Source organism: Embiotoca jacksoni, unplaced genomic scaffold (assembly GCF_022577435.1).
Source record: "Embiotoca jacksoni isolate LCO1_2020_lvr unplaced genomic scaffold, fEmbJac1.0.p SCAF_32, whole genome shotgun sequence".
NCBI lineage: Eukaryota > Metazoa > Chordata > Actinopteri > Embiotocidae > Embiotoca > Embiotoca jacksoni.
This window is the reverse complement of record NW_027185384.1, coordinates 734,882-750,128: the sequence shown is the minus strand read 5'-3', so window position 1 is coordinate 750,128 and position 15,247 is coordinate 734,882. Positions and strand designations below refer to the sequence as shown.

At 42.5% G+C, this 15,247-nt stretch overlaps 2 protein-coding genes across 3 annotated transcripts in view; one reads left to right on the top strand and one right to left on the bottom strand.

The window, feature by feature from the left end:
- chrm2a (cholinergic receptor, muscarinic 2a) overlaps window positions 1–8,649 on the top strand; it is a 73,288-nt gene extending 64,639 nt beyond the window's left edge. For both annotated transcript variants that reach the window (XM_069164951.1, XM_069164952.1), the window contains exon 3: window positions 308–8,649. In XM_069164951.1, the coding sequence (XP_069021052.1) occupies window positions 349–1,842 (1,494 nt within the window). In that variant the 5' untranslated portion in view covers window positions 308–348 and the 3' untranslated portion in view covers window positions 1,843–8,649. The remainder of the gene's footprint in view (window positions 1–307) is intronic.
- Window positions 8,650–8,723: 74 nt separating this feature from the next.
- Window positions 8,724–15,247, bottom strand: part of ptn (pleiotrophin) — a 41,253-nt gene continuing 34,729 nt past the window's right edge. Inside the window, exon 5 of the mRNA XM_069164953.1 lies at window positions 8,724–9,576. Coding sequence (XP_069021054.1) covers window positions 9,521–9,576 — 56 coding nt within the window. The 3' untranslated portion in view covers window positions 8,724–9,520. The remainder of the gene's footprint in view (window positions 9,577–15,247) is intronic.

Sequence of the window (15,247 nt, the reverse complement as noted above, 5' to 3'; positions counted from 1 at the left end):
TTCACTGAATGTCACTGAAACTAACTATGCTGTGCCGCTGACATCAACACAGTCATTTGATATTTCCATTTTTTTTTTTTCCCCCTGGGTTTTTGGCTCATTTACATTTTTGTTCAGTCTTGAAGGGAAAGGATTGGGAAGGCTTTGAGATGGGACAATAAGCGACACATTCCCAAACTTAAGAGCATAATAATGTTTTATCCACAACCCTATTGTACACGCCATTCAACAGTGTTCAGATGAATAAAAAGGTGAAGCTTTTGCACCTTTATTACAAATCTTCTCTTCTGTTTCTGTTCTCTTGTAGGTTCCATCTGAGTAGGAGGTGGCAACAAAAGACCAAATGCCATGGATGTATTCAATTTCACGTATGGGAATGCCTCTGAAGGCAATGAGACAGACGTCGTGGCAGAGAGCGAAAGCCCCTACAAGACTGTGGAGGTGGTGTTCATTGTGTTGGTGGCTGGTTCCCTCAGTTTGGTTACAGTTATTGGAAATATCCTGGTCATGCTTTCCATCAAAGTTAACAGGAACCTACAGACTATCAACAACTATTTTTTATTCAGCCTTGCATGTGCTGACCTAATTATCGGACTGTGCTCTATGAACTTGTACACAGTCTATATAGTAATAGGCTACTGGCCTCTGGGGCCGGTGGTGTGCGACTTGTGGTTAGCCTTGGACTATGTTGTCAGCAACGCGTCTGTCATGAACCTCCTCATCATAAGCTTTGACAGATACTTCTGTGTCACCAAGCCCCTCAGCTACCCTGTCAGACGAACCACCAAAATGGCAGGGATGATGATTGCCGCTGCCTGGGTGCTGTCTTTCATCCTCTGGGCGCCCGCCATTCTCTTCTGGCAGTTCATAGTCGGCGGGCGCACTGTGCCTGAGAAGGAGTGCTACATCCAGTTCTTCTCCAATGCCGCCGTGACTTTCGGCACAGCCATCGCCGCCTTTTACCTGCCCGTCATCATCATGATCCAGCTGTACTGGCAGATTTCCAGAGCGAGCAAGAGCCGCGTGAAGAAGGACAACCGCAAGCCATCAGGGGCCAACCCAGAACCTCAGTCGCCTGTCCAGAGGAGGAACAACACACCAAAACCCAACAATAACAACGTACCAGGGGAGGACGCGGGGCACTCCCAGAACCAGAACGCTGAGGACGATGGAAAGCTACAGAACGGCAAAGGGCCTTCCTCCCCCACTGCTGAGGGAGAAACTGAAGGTGACGATGTGGCGAGGGAGAACTGCACTCCTGGAGAGGAGAAGGAGAGCTCCAATGACTCGACATCCGGCAGCGTGGCTGCCTCCAACCAGAAAGACGAGGAACCAATACCGTCCACAGCCAACTCCAGCGCAGAGACGAGCCAGCCAATCCCACGTCAGCGAGCCAAAGCCGGGGGCTCCAAGCTGACCTGCATCAAGATCAAGACGAAATCCCCCAAAGGCGACTGCTACACACCATCCAATGCCACCGTGGAGATTGTCCCGACCTCCGAGCGTCAGAACCACGTGGCACGCAAGATTGTGAAGATGACGAAGCAACCTCCAAACAAGAAGAAGAAGGTGGCGCCGTCACGAGAGAAAAAAGTCACCCGCACCATAATGGCCATCCTGGTAGCTTTTGTAGCCACCTGGACTCCTTATAATGTGATGGTGCTTATTAACACCTTTTGCTCCAGCTGCATCCCCAACACCGTATGGACTATTGGTTACTGGCTGTGCTACATCAACAGCACCATCAATCCAGCCTGCTATGCCCTCTGCAATGTCACATTTAAGAAGACATTCAAGCATCTTCTGTTGTGCCAATATAAAAATAGTAGGTCGGCCAGATAAATACGGGCCACCTGGAAGGAACCATTGAAGTATGAGTTGCCTGTGTATTTGTGCGTGTGGGTATGTGTGTATCATCCATGTATATTTGCGTGTGTGTGTGAGAGAGAGTATGAAAGAGGTTCGTAACCATGGTCAAGACTGCGAGAGTACGTTTTGAAATCACTTTCCATCATTTTATCGTTAGTTTTCCAATTTTTCTCTCCATAACCGGTTGTAGCACTTTACACAAATTCAACCGAAGCCAGTTACATTGAAATGTGCTGTGCAGACGAAGCGTAGACAAGGAAGGTCGTACAAAATTCAGTTACATTGAGCGCTGCGTGCGCCGAAAAAACCCAATGAGGGTGTGTGTAAAGCAGGAAACACCGAGCAGATAAAAAAAATTAACATAGATAAAGAGCAGAGGAAGATCTTCGCTGTACGAAAAATATGAGACAACTTCAAAAATGGGAAAATAGGGCTGACTGATTTTACAAACCACAGAAGTTTGAAGTTCAGTGAAGATACCTGTAGATAACTGTACATATCGGTGTATATTCTATTTGTGTGCGCACATGTAGGTGTGCGCTGACTCTGCTTTACTGTGCACACCCACTTGTGCCCCTCTGCCTGCCTTCTTCTCTCTGTCTGTGATCATCATCATCATCATCACGGAACTTCCAACCAGCAACATGTAGAATCAATTTTATGTAGATTGCCTCTGACACGGTCATATCAGGGCTTGAAACTCTCCCATCTAACAACAAGCCCCAGAGGGAATGAGTTGCCATCAATGCATAATAGAAAAATATATTAAAGTTGCACTTGTCAACTTTGCGTGCTGGCAGGAACAACTCGGGTATTTTTTAAATATCTGTCTCCAAATTTCTGCCTCCGTGCCAAAACCTTGGGGGTGTTTGTGCTCGCAGCATGGAAATATCACGTGTTAAAGAAAAAACTCACACTGTAAGTAAAATATTTTTTTGACCAGCTATTTAGTTACCCAAAAGATAAAAATGTACTCGACTACAAAACTTAAGTTGGACCAATTGGATAAATCCATGATTCTACTAATTGAATGGAACTGCTTGGTATTTTGGGAAATATGCTCTTCAGAGTTAGAGGAGGTTGATACCATCATGTGTCAGCTGGGGGAGGGAGAGGGGGCATCGTGAATCAATTTCACCAGCTTCTCTGATCAACACGCTTTATCTGGTTTCTGTTTTTGTATACAATAAAACACACGATAATTTGTATCTTGAGGTGTTATGTATGGGACTATTTCTTTGACTTGGTCTGAGGAAGTCAGTGCACCCAGCCACTGAGTAGTCCCTCGCATAGACCCTGCAAAACGTGGAATTACACCCACCAGTCTAGTAAGGACCGCGTGTCAAAACGCATGTATTTTTGTGGCGGAAAACAACACGTAAACACCAAAAAACTCACCAAAACACACGTGGTCTTGGATCCTGCAACTTAATCCACAGCTTTTGTACTTGGTCTCCTGACCCCTCTTAGCTGATGTTTATCACCTGTCGACCTGTCTCAGTCGACGTGCATGTTCTTCTCACGCTGCCCTCTACTGGACCTGCGGGTGTATTGCACTATTTGCCGTGATACTGAGCTGCAAAACGACAGCTGCAGTTCTCACATTTTGGATTTTGTATGGATTAATATTGTATTGTTGCTGAACACAGCCTGTCATGTATCGTCATAGTGAACAACCAAATAGCTGTAACTGTAAAAACAACAAACAGTCCCTACAAAAGCTATGATTGAACAGAAAAAAAAAAGAGAGAGATTGTTCAGTTGCACTCCTTGAGTTGCCTTCCACACATCACTTCAGCTTTTCCTGCCGACAGGATGTCAAATGTTTATTTTATTGCAACTATTAAGATATTTATGTTTGCTGTTAAGTTATTCACCACTCCGAAGAACCCTTTTACTCACAGTGAAACAGGTGGTTGGAGCTCAGAGCTGTCCTTTATTACTGTGTGTGTGTGTGTGTGTATCTGACGTCATTTGATCCTGCTGATTAGCGGATTGATGTTTCAACCTGTACTGTGCTGGAGATGATCATGAAGACTTGTGTGTGTGTGGTGACGTGTGTTTGTGCACTCCAAGAGTGGAGTTTACTTCTGGTCACATCCTTGTGATTTCAAAAAGGGCTATTTCTGCGTCTTTAAATCATTTTTGTGATCCATCCTCATTTTCTTAAAATTTATTTCACAATTAACATTTTCGTTAATTGTCAGAAAATCATCATCCTGAAATTCAAATTGATAAGTAGTGGGGTTTATTTTTAATAATGGAGAAATGGGAAAACATCAATTTCCTGTTAGACATGTTCTGTGTTCATGCATGTCATCCATCATTTCAGCCTATTGGACAATTCTGCTACAGTAATGTATGCTCACCAGTTGGCGTGATGAATATGCAGGAGCGGTTGCCACAGAGGCTGGTAGGGGGGCTTTGCAGAGAATTAGACCCGCACCGAACAGCTCCTCAAGGCTGTCTCGCTTTAAAGAGAGATCTGGGACAGATCCCGTAATGAAAACTCACCATGGGGCTGATCAGATTACGGGACGATGTGGAACACCTACATTTGAGATTAAAGACTGCCCATTACACGCTCAGCTTGTGCTTTGCACGCAACACGTCCATGCCCCACTTAGTGCTCCACTCAGTCCTGATCCTGTTATAGTCTCCGACTCTTATAAGGTCATGAATGTAATGTAAATATCATGTGTACATTCATTAGCGTGTTCTATTGTTCGTGTGTACTTTTCCTTTCTCCTGCTCCAATTATCGCCTTCCTTCCTGTTGCGTGAAGCCGTGCACTTGATATATGTGCAGAGCTACAACAGTGCAGAATAAACATCCTCTCCCATTTTACACCGGTGGTGGAAGAAGCATTCGGACTCTTCATCAGTAAGAGTTGAAGGAAAAATACTCTGCAAGTCTTGCGTTCAGAATTTCCCTTAAAGGGGCATTCCACTGATTGTAAAAGGTCCAAGTAAATTTACTGGTCAGTCAGAACTGCAGTGTCTATCAATTCTTCCTCTGTGGTTTCCATCTGATCTGATAAAATTACTCCAGTGATGTCACTCAGGTGACCAGGCTTCAGCTTGGAAGTGCACACCTGAAACGATTAGTTAAATAATTAACCCATCGATTGATATACATTTCATTGGCCAAGACTTTTAGAATTAATTAATTAGTAGAAAATCATGGATAGATCAATTGGTAATTAAAGTTGTTAGTTGCAACTGTATAAAAGTGCTGTACTAAATCACTGTAGTACACCTTTCAGTGATCAATAGATGTACTTATACATAAAGTTTAGTCTTTTACATACTTTATTGATGGGACAGTAATATACTCTTTAGATGCACAAAATGCAATATGTTCCTCTGAAATGTGGCTCCATATGGGATTTAGTATCAATCTCTACATAAGTGATAGAATTATTAAGTAGCCTAAAATAGAAAAAAAAAAAAAAAAAAACGAGTAAAAGTACCTCCAAAGTTTAGTTAAGTACATAGTGGCTTTTGTACAGCAGTTTCAGCAGGACAGCGAGGCATCCATCCCAGTTCACCATCCAACCATCCGTCACGGTGATAAGTGGAGCCACGTCTGTCCGACATCTGTCACACATCTCAGCAGTGACTAAAGAGCCTTCCAGAATATCTGATTAATCTCAGTTTAAACTGTCATTTGAGCGATGCCAGCAGGGAAGTAAGTGGCTCGCGCTGTGGTCCGGGGGTCTCGGTCTGAGCAGCTGCTCGGGTGTTTGATGGAAGGTGACGGCAGTTTATCACCTGCTGGTGAGCTAAAAGGGTGAGATGCACCCCCCCCCCCAAAAAAAAAAAGATAAAAAAAATAGTGCTCACTGTGTTCATTCCCTGCACTTTGGACGTCAGTTTTCGTAAACTGTGTCACACACCCCAAGTCTCGTTGCCAAGCTGTTGAGCAAAAAAGGCCTTCTTGTATCGGGCCCCGTCTCTGGACAATGTGGTGACAGCGAGAGGAGCGTCGTTGGGTGTCGGTGAAAGAGTACAGTGAGGGAGAGAGAGAGCCAGCTGACGGCCCCAAGGTGCAGCCTGCACGTATGAAACAGATAAGCGTGCCTTTGTAGTCATGGTACGAGCGGGGTTGAGAAAGGAGGGGACAGAGTGTGGGTCTGTCGGGGACAAAATCCAAAGCGCAGAGGATCCCGCTTGCATGTGCACCATGTTTGGAGAAGTCACAGCGATTCTGGGCAGGTCAGCCAAAGGTTTTTGCTGCAGGAATTTCAGTGTCCCAGACGAAACCTGCCGCCTGGTGTAAACACAGCGTGATGCCAAACTGTTTACCGTCCCTTCTGCACTTTTATTGTTCAAACAGAAATCGGTCGTTTCTCGCTTTGCAGCGAACGCGGTCATAACCTTAACATTTCACGAGTCCACTCGAATGCATGTATGCACACCCATAATGTGACGTTCATCTGTCCAACGTGGCTAAAACAAACATTAGTCTCCATTTGTAATCAACAGATCATAATGTGCCGTCAGAGCTAGCGGGGCTCCTGTTCATACGGCTTGTGTCAAAGGGCTACACTCCTTTTACGGAGTACATACGGACTACATGTGACATGTAACGTTGGTCAGAGACGACTTCAAATTCAAGGTTTCTCTGGCTTCACTCTGGCGACTGTCGCCGAGAGGAATCTCAACACTCTTGTGCAGCGGCGCAGACGTGAAAAAGCAGCAGCTCGTCCACGCTGCGAGACGGAAAAGTTTAAATATATATATCGCCGGATTGTACAGAGCAATTTGAAGTGCCTTACCCGGAGTGACATCAACAAATTGCTCTCTTATCCTTAAAAATCTCTGTTGTGTGTCTGAGTGTCCGTGCTGAAAGTTGCAGCTTGTGCTACGGTGTGGTGCGCGTTACAGAGTGTGTTATTCAAGCCTGCGTTATTTTTCCTTTTCCCGGCTCTGAGCTCCCATTACTGTAATTTCCATCCTAACAGCGGTCGCCTGATTGCAGAGGCAATGAAAGTTTGGACCGAACAATCTCAAACGATCATCTCCACGCCTTTTGAAATAATTGATCAAAAACTGTACCAGTGTACAGGCGCCGCGGCGACACATTTCAACACTATCTTGCAGGCACAGTGGGCTGTTTGGGTTGATTTTTTTTTTTTCCATCCTACGTGTGTGTGTGTGTGTGTATTCTCATTTGTCATATCGGAAATGTTGTGCTTTCCTCTGGAAACCCTGCGTGTCTGTGATTATGTCGAGATCAGTGCTGTCATTTAGTTGTGTGTGTGTGTGTGTGTGTGTGTGTGTGTGCATGCAGCTTGCTGTGTGGTGATTAATTTTTATGAAATGGCATTCTCAGCATGAAGACATCAGATTGGACAAAACATCATGCCGCACATCAGGGAAGATGCACACGGTGTGATTGTCTCAGTCATCACTCCTTCCTCTTTAAAGTCGTACAATAGTAACAAGGTTCCAAAGACTCAAGTTAGACACGCCACTGGAATATATGTAGATACATGACATCATACATTTTTTATCACATTTTGTAAATCTGCTTCTCTCATCATTGTACAAATGTAGTATTACAAACTGAAATTATAAAAAATGATCAGTGTACAGCAAGAGTTTCCTTTCCTGCTTTGAAAATGTCATATCAAATCTACATAGAAATGAATATTAAGGATTATGAAAAGTGTTTCAAAGAGAATATGATTTTAAAGGTGGACGCTATCAATATATGTGCATTTCTGGAGTTCATGATTTGTCAAGAACTGGATTGCTGCTTTGCAAAATGAGCAACTGGATCCAAACTTTTCCACATTGGCGCAGCGTTCAATGCGGATCTGAAGAGCGACTTTTTGCAGCCAGAAAAGAGAACGAGAGAGAGAGAGAGAGAGAGAGGAGAAAAATTAAAAAAAAGAAGAGCAAAGCTTGGAAAGCCAGGAAGAGAACAAGAGCTTAAACGAGTTTCAGTGTGGCCCAGAAGCCCCGAGGAAAGGGGCTTCATTTTGATTTCACCTGTAAATTTATGAGGCTTCACACTCACCTTGGGAAGGAGCCGCTCCGCCCTGCTATCTCACCGGACACACTTTATAACTTTTGCAATTTCAAAATCCTGGGGAGAAGTTTTTTTTGTTGTTGTTGTTGTGAAGCAGCCGACGTGTTGAGCTGTGTGACCCGACCTGAACCTCAAGGGGTCAAAAAAAACAAAAAAAAAACACACACCGGGATTTCAAATAAAAATCAGCAAATGGGAAAAAAAAAAAAAAATACAAAAAAAAAATTAAAAATAAAAGAGAAATCAGTAGCCTGCTGCAAGTGTTAAATGTACATTCAGGTGTTACTTTTTTTATTTGCTTATGTATGTAGATGTTCATTGTGTATTCACTCACTGTGGCTTGTGGCTTCTCGCAGTAGGAAAAATGAATTTAACAGTCTATTGTTTGCATTGTATATATCTAGATGATAATACATTATATGTAATTCAAATGCGGTACATTTGAAATGTACATACACATGTTTAATAGCTACTATCTGAATGTTCTCCCTCCCCCCGTCCCCCAACAATCCCCCATTTACTCTCCTCCCCTTCCCCCACTATGATACTTCCTGTACAGTAACAATGGTATTGATTTATCCGTTTCGATGCATTCTTGATTGATTATTTGTTCTGGACAATGAATCTGAGTGTTATTATCACTGGCCACCTATGACACTGTAAGACGAACTGCATTAAGTGGTTACATTGTGCCATATTCTCTCCGAATGAAGTTCAAATAAAAATGAGATGTGTTTGAAATTTTGTTGTTGTTTTTTTTTTTTTTTTTTTTTTGATTGACAGGAAGCTAAAGGTGAACGACAAAACACTTTGGGTATCTTTTCTAAGTTTTATTTTTTATATATATTTTTTTTTTTTTTCATTTTTGGAAATGTACCAGGAAACAAAGGGAATGTTAACTCCAGTTGAGGACTACAATGTCAGGAGAGACAGAGAGGAACAATCAGTGGGTATAAATTGAGGTACAACAGAGCAGCAGGTGGAGAACAAACTAAACACTGGACACGTGTACAGTTGCTGTTTCATGCAACTTTGTGGACAGAGCTAGCTTGTGTTTCTTCTGACTTGAAATTTGCCAGAGTTTTTAATTGGAAGGAAAGAGTTGCAATTAACTTCAGCCACTCAAAAAATTGCAAATGTGACTTTTTTTTTGTTTTTTTTTTTGCACAAATTAATTAAGTGAAGATGTTTACAGCTTCACTTTTAGCAAACTGCTTCATTAAGTCAGAGCATGGACCAAAGATTTCTCCAAATTAGGGTTAGGCTATGCAACTGTAAAACAAGTCCTAGGCAATTTGTTCTTAAGAAAATAATCCTAGAAATAACATAATTAGGTGAGAACACTAGTAAACAAATCTTCTCATTATTTGTCCCTACCTCTGAGGATTATATCTCCTATCGGAAACATACAAGTTGTTTCTTATCGGGCGCTAGAAAGAAGAAAAAGTAAAACACGTTGTCACTAAAAGTCATATTTCCACTGGTATTGTCAAAGCTATAGAGGCTCCTACTGTCAACCTACAGGACATATATAGAGGAACCATGTTGAAATGGGGCCAGTGGACGTCTTTCCACCGTCGTCTTCCTCTCCTCGCTGGCTCAAACATCCTCATCAGTCCATTTGGGTGCGCTCTCGCTTCTTGCCTTCCTTCTTTTGCTTCTTTGCATCTGCAAAAGAAAAGACACAAAAAAAGGTAAACCTCGCAGTCTTCACTTCAACGACTTTCCCTGCCAGAGGTGACGTCTTTGAAAATAAAATAATCCCATTTGTCTCCGTGAAGAGAGGCTCCGCTTCAGATCGTGAGGAGTTTTAATCAGTTTGTTTTCTGCGAGCAGGTTTAGTGCGGTGACACTGCTTGCTGTTCCTCCTGCTTTCTCCTGGGGATTGATTTGGTGGACTGGTGCATGCACCATGAAAAAACACTTTATCAACCTCCTGCAACAGTGGATTCCTACCTGGCAGTCATGACAGAAGCCACAGTGCATGGCTTCCCTTTCTGCTTCATGGCCTCTCCGCTCTAGTGAACAGAAAGAGGGCACAACCTGCAGCGGTTTTGGCCAGCGAGCTTCTGGCTCGCTGTTTGTGGGACTGTCAATCTGCTGAGTTGTTTGTGTTTCTGTGTGTGTGTTAGCCAAATTGTCTTGTGTCTTATCTTCTGAAATCTCTGTTATTGTTTTTTTTTATGCGTGTGCAGATGTTACGGGTCTTAAGAGTCCAAATATGCAAAATAAGATGAATCCCTGCCAACAGGCATTTTTACAGAAGTCATGTTGACACACCACAGCAAGAAAAGGTGTAAATAAAAAAGGGAATTCAACTTTGCGGTTTTATTTTTTGGCTCCTCATACTGACCCGGACAAGCTCTTCTGTGGCAGAGAAGGCTTCAGCGTTGATTGGGCACTACTCGTGAAGTGTACCCAATCGGATAACGTTGGGGTCGGAACATTGCTCAACACCACAGAGGTGCGACTGCGGACAAGACCAGAGCCAAAGCAGCGCAATTTTAAATGAGTTAATATTATCGGCGAAAAATGCTAAGTATCGGCCCCGACTTTAAAGACATAACGATGTTACTTCTGAACAAAGCCAGCATACCCGTTTTCCTTTTTCAAGTCTTGGCTGTAGCTTTGTATTTAGTACACGGACGGAGCAGTGGCATTAATACTTACTTCACTCGCAGCAAGAAAGTGCTTCCTCAAAATGTAGAAAATGCAACTAAAAATGTTAGAAATGAATAAACGGGCTGTCACAATGTCACGGCTTACTTGGACACTTGAATAGAACAACACCATTGTTAATGTTATTAACAACACCTGAGCTTTTCCTGCAATGACGAGTTGAAATGGCTGGTGTGAAAAAGGCTTGTTCTGAATAACAGGATGTATGCTGCACTCGTCTTCATCGCCCTTTTCAAAAACATGTGCTTGTATTTCTTGGTACTACTAATCTCTAACTGCATGTACTGTTCTTGCGCAAGCTTTTCAGCTCATGACATGCCTGGATAATCCACACTCTTTTGTTTAGACCTTGTACGTGAGCCGAGGCAAGTTCCTTCTGCACTTACTACCAAATTTAGATCCTCCTACGTCGCCTTTTATTTTTATTTTCAGGTCCACAGCTAAACCTATTGTATACAAATGGCAGATGTGTCAAATGTGAACTAAAAGTCAAGTCAAAGTCAAACTAGTGAAATAAAATGAGCAGATTTGATTGACATGTCTGAAAATCCAGTAAAAAAAAAAAGACAGTGATAGAAAAAAGGGATCTTACTGCAGTTTAAGTGATAATATATGAATAGTTAATCCATTCATAAAAACTTTAATTCAGGGTTTATCTTGAAAGGACACCTGCATAACTCACAAATCCTCTCGTAAGATGCCGGTGAGCAGTACTGAACTGCGACAAGGTATGCTTAGTCAATGAGATTTCAATCGAGTTTCAACCTTTTAACATTCTCCATGTACACCACGAGGAAATCTTGGAAATCTGTTCCTGTCACCTCAGCTGCAAACGTCCACAGGCATAACAATTTGGACTTGCAAAGCGGTCTCACCCATGCAAACATGGAACCTGCTCTTCCGTCCCATTTGTTTGCTTGTTTTCATTTGTTTTTCTCCCTTTTTTTTGTTGTTGTTGTTTTCCTCCCCCAGTTGTTTTGTGTCTGCATATTCTGCTCCTGGAGAGGCAGATAGAGGAACGAGATTCACTCTCACTCTGTTCTGTCTGCACTGTATACGAGATGCAGGCTTTCTTATTGTGCTGGAGTACTTTATGCTGCACCTGCATGGCACTGCTGCTCTTTGCCTGTGACACCGGCTCATAATCAAACCGTTGCCGCCTTCTCCAGCTCAAATCTACGCTGAACGGAAACAGCCAAGCCCACGATCTGACTATTAGACATTTGTTAAATGGTAAAAAGCACATTCAAGCAATTATTATATTAAAATTGTTCTCATCCTTTAAACTTAAATTTTACAAATAAAGTAAATAATGTAATCCACCGATTTTACTTGGCAACTTTCGTAACTTTGCGGAGTAATCTTGTGCATGCAAACCAAACAGTAAAGTAGTTAGAATTAGCGCCACCTATATTTCTTGGAACATGAAAGTGCTCAGTATCACAAGGATGAATTATTAGCTCATATGATACATTTAATTAAGGCATTAACGCCCCAAAATTGCTCTTAGAAAATGTATCATTTTTAAGAAAACGTCAAATTTGCAGGCAACGGCTGTACAATTACTGTAGTTACTGAATATGTCTTCATATTATTAAGTTTTATATAAAATCTTACCCTTCATTCAGACTTTTTTTTTTGCTCTTTTGCTGCACTCCATCTCGATCTTTAGACAGCTCAAGCAAAGTTTCGTCAATTGGAATTATAACTTAATTTGCACTAAATAATTTGTTTAAATGGATAGGAAAGTTTTGAATTTTTTTCTGAACTTTGTCTTAACATCCAAATGAGAGACTAGTCTCAATGTGATGGTGGTATCTGTGTTTCTCAACAAGGTCACCAAGTTATTTGACGAAAAGGGGGAAAAAAAACTGCAGAAAATGAAGTTATTATAACTTTATCTGTCACACAGTTCAACCAGCCTCAAACTTCAAACCTTCCTTTCCTTCTACTCCACAGCTGTGGTCTTTGGGCAGATTATTGAGTGTAGAAGAAACACCATGTGTGGCTGTGAATGCAGATCTTGGATTTAGAACTCAGGACACCACCTGTCTATCCAGGAGGAAGGACAGAAACCAAATTGCACCCGAACAAATTCAGGTGCCAGATTTATCCAAACAAAGGCTTTTGTTTAACCTGACATCTACTTTGGCATCCAAACACTTCCTTGTGCGCCTCTCTCTCTCTCGTTCTGCTGGAAGAGAAGGTAGGGACCTTGAGGTTTATACAGGCATTCATAATGTTTCAATTCTGTCACTTTGTTGTCTCTTTCGCGACGCAGAGTTTGTGTTTCACCCGGACAAGACGGCGAAAAACACGCAACTCTGGATCTCGGATCGCTCCCGAGGCGCCTCTTAGCATTGTCTCCTCCTGAATCTGCAAAATGACAGATGCTGCCTCCATTACAGCAACATGCAGCAGTCAGGCAAAACCCATCTCTCAAACCTAAGGTGGCTGTTCAGAATTGCAGATTTGGCTGGGCAGATCTGGTGCTCCCAGCCGGGGGTTAGATGGCCTCTCCTGCCTCCATCTCAGTCACTCGCAAGCCAAACATTTCTTTTTTTTTTTTTTTTTCATAAGCCCTCTGATCCTGCTGCTGTGGACTGTATCTCTGCCATCTCCTGACACACGGAGGAAAAGCATACACAATTCCCCTTCCAATACACACCTCTCTGTGCACGGCACCCCCTCTTTCTTTTTCCCCTCTGCTTCCCAGGACTTATCTTCCAACTGGCAGACATGGGAAATCACACCTCGCTCAGATAGCAGGTCTCTCTCTTCCCAACCGCCTCCCTTCATCTTGGCCACCGTCATCCTTGCTCTGCTTCTCTTCTGCCCCTGTCTCCCACACCTCTTCTGCTTGTCACACTTCATCTGCTCATGTGACCTTCATTAGAACTGATGCACGCAGGAATGCAGCGCTGCACACATGTCCGCTAACCTCGTATTTGACTTATGGATTTTTATTTTTTTTCAATGCATATGACATGCGGCAGTAATTCATCAATTTGGCAAAAAGTTATTTATATTTGCAAAGTAATACTTCAGATACCAGGAGAATTCCTATTGAATTAAAGGAAAGGTTCCATGCCTGGCAGCGCTGACCAGCATATGTGAATGTAGAACATAGAGATGAGTATCGATTGTAAGTTTGGAAGTCATAAAAAACTGAAAAAGAAGTTTGAGACTATTGTCCTTTCTTGTTTCCCTTGTTTGTTTTTTCACTGGTACCTGGTATTAATGTGTCAGTACTGCAATAAGGTGGCGATACAGCACCTAAAAGCTATTTGCCAACTTCCATGTGAGTGGCACTGAGATGAAATGCTACGCAGCTAACAGCTGAGACGTGCAAAGACGACGACAGCCGTCAAAAAGTTCTGCGTAGAACTCCTGCAGAATATACAAATGAGGTGTCGTGTTATCTCCACCAGGTACAGCTAGCATATCATGAGTTTACATCGACTATGCACAGTCATTTGGGAGTGACGCGCCGAGCAGACGGTCCGTCCACACGTCAACAATCAATGGCTGGCTTTGTTGGTTAAGGTTAAGGTTAGGTTTGTTGGTAAGTTTGATGTTCGAGGTGCAGAGCAAACGGTCTTCCTCGTCTCAAAGACAGAAACTAAAGACTTCCCATCAGCTTTGTCCCAGCCAAGGGGTTTTTAAGTGTGATGGCATTTGTTGAAGCACCAGTGAGTCTCACTTTCTGCGCGTATTGCGGCAGGAGAAGGTTTCAAATAGTTCAATAGTTCCCACCGAATACTGAGCAGTATTTTTGCTTGCGATGCCCATCCCTGGTAAAAAAACAACAAAAAAACAAAAACAAATGGATGGATGGATTGATGCATTGACATTACTCAAGTCTTTCAAAGTTAACCACAAAAAACTTTGTTATATATAAATACTATTATTAAGTACTAGACTGATTGAATGGGATTTTGCTCAAATGTCATTTTTCTTTGCTGGACAGTTTCACGTGACAGAAAATATTATTTGTCTCACAATTTAAAATGTCATCCTTGATGCTCTGTATTTCTAACCCCTCCCCTTCTATAAATCGAAATACATTCCTTTATATCCTGTATCCTGTAAGATATAGATGCTGCACAGCTTCGAAGCGCCACAGATGGCAAATACAGCGCAGATCCTCCAGAAACTTCCTGTCACACTGCATTAATGAGGCGCTGCCGAGTGAAAAATGTAACTGAAGTCAAATAGAGTTTGTCATAAAATCTTAGGACAAACAGTCGAGCAGACAGATGCGATGCAGTTCACAGCACTGCAGACACACACACCCACACCTACGAAGAGACTGCCTAAGTGCGCACATCGTCTTATCTCTGAAATTTGTGGCTTCATCTGATGACTGTGGTTGTTTGATGAAGCGGCAGTAATGTTAAGTAAACTCCACGTGCTAAACCCTGTGTGCAGACGAGTCATCTGCCGAGCGTGATAAGGGTGCAGTTTATGGCCACTGGCAACCATTCTGCATTCATTATAATCCTGTTTGAACAATGGGAGATTCACAGAGGGTCAATTACATCCTTGTTTACAAAAATCAACAAAAGGCATCGAGTCACTTGGAATGAATCAAGTGATTTCTTATCACCAGTTTTACACCAAGCAGACTAATATAGTTGAATATAATGTATCCACGTGG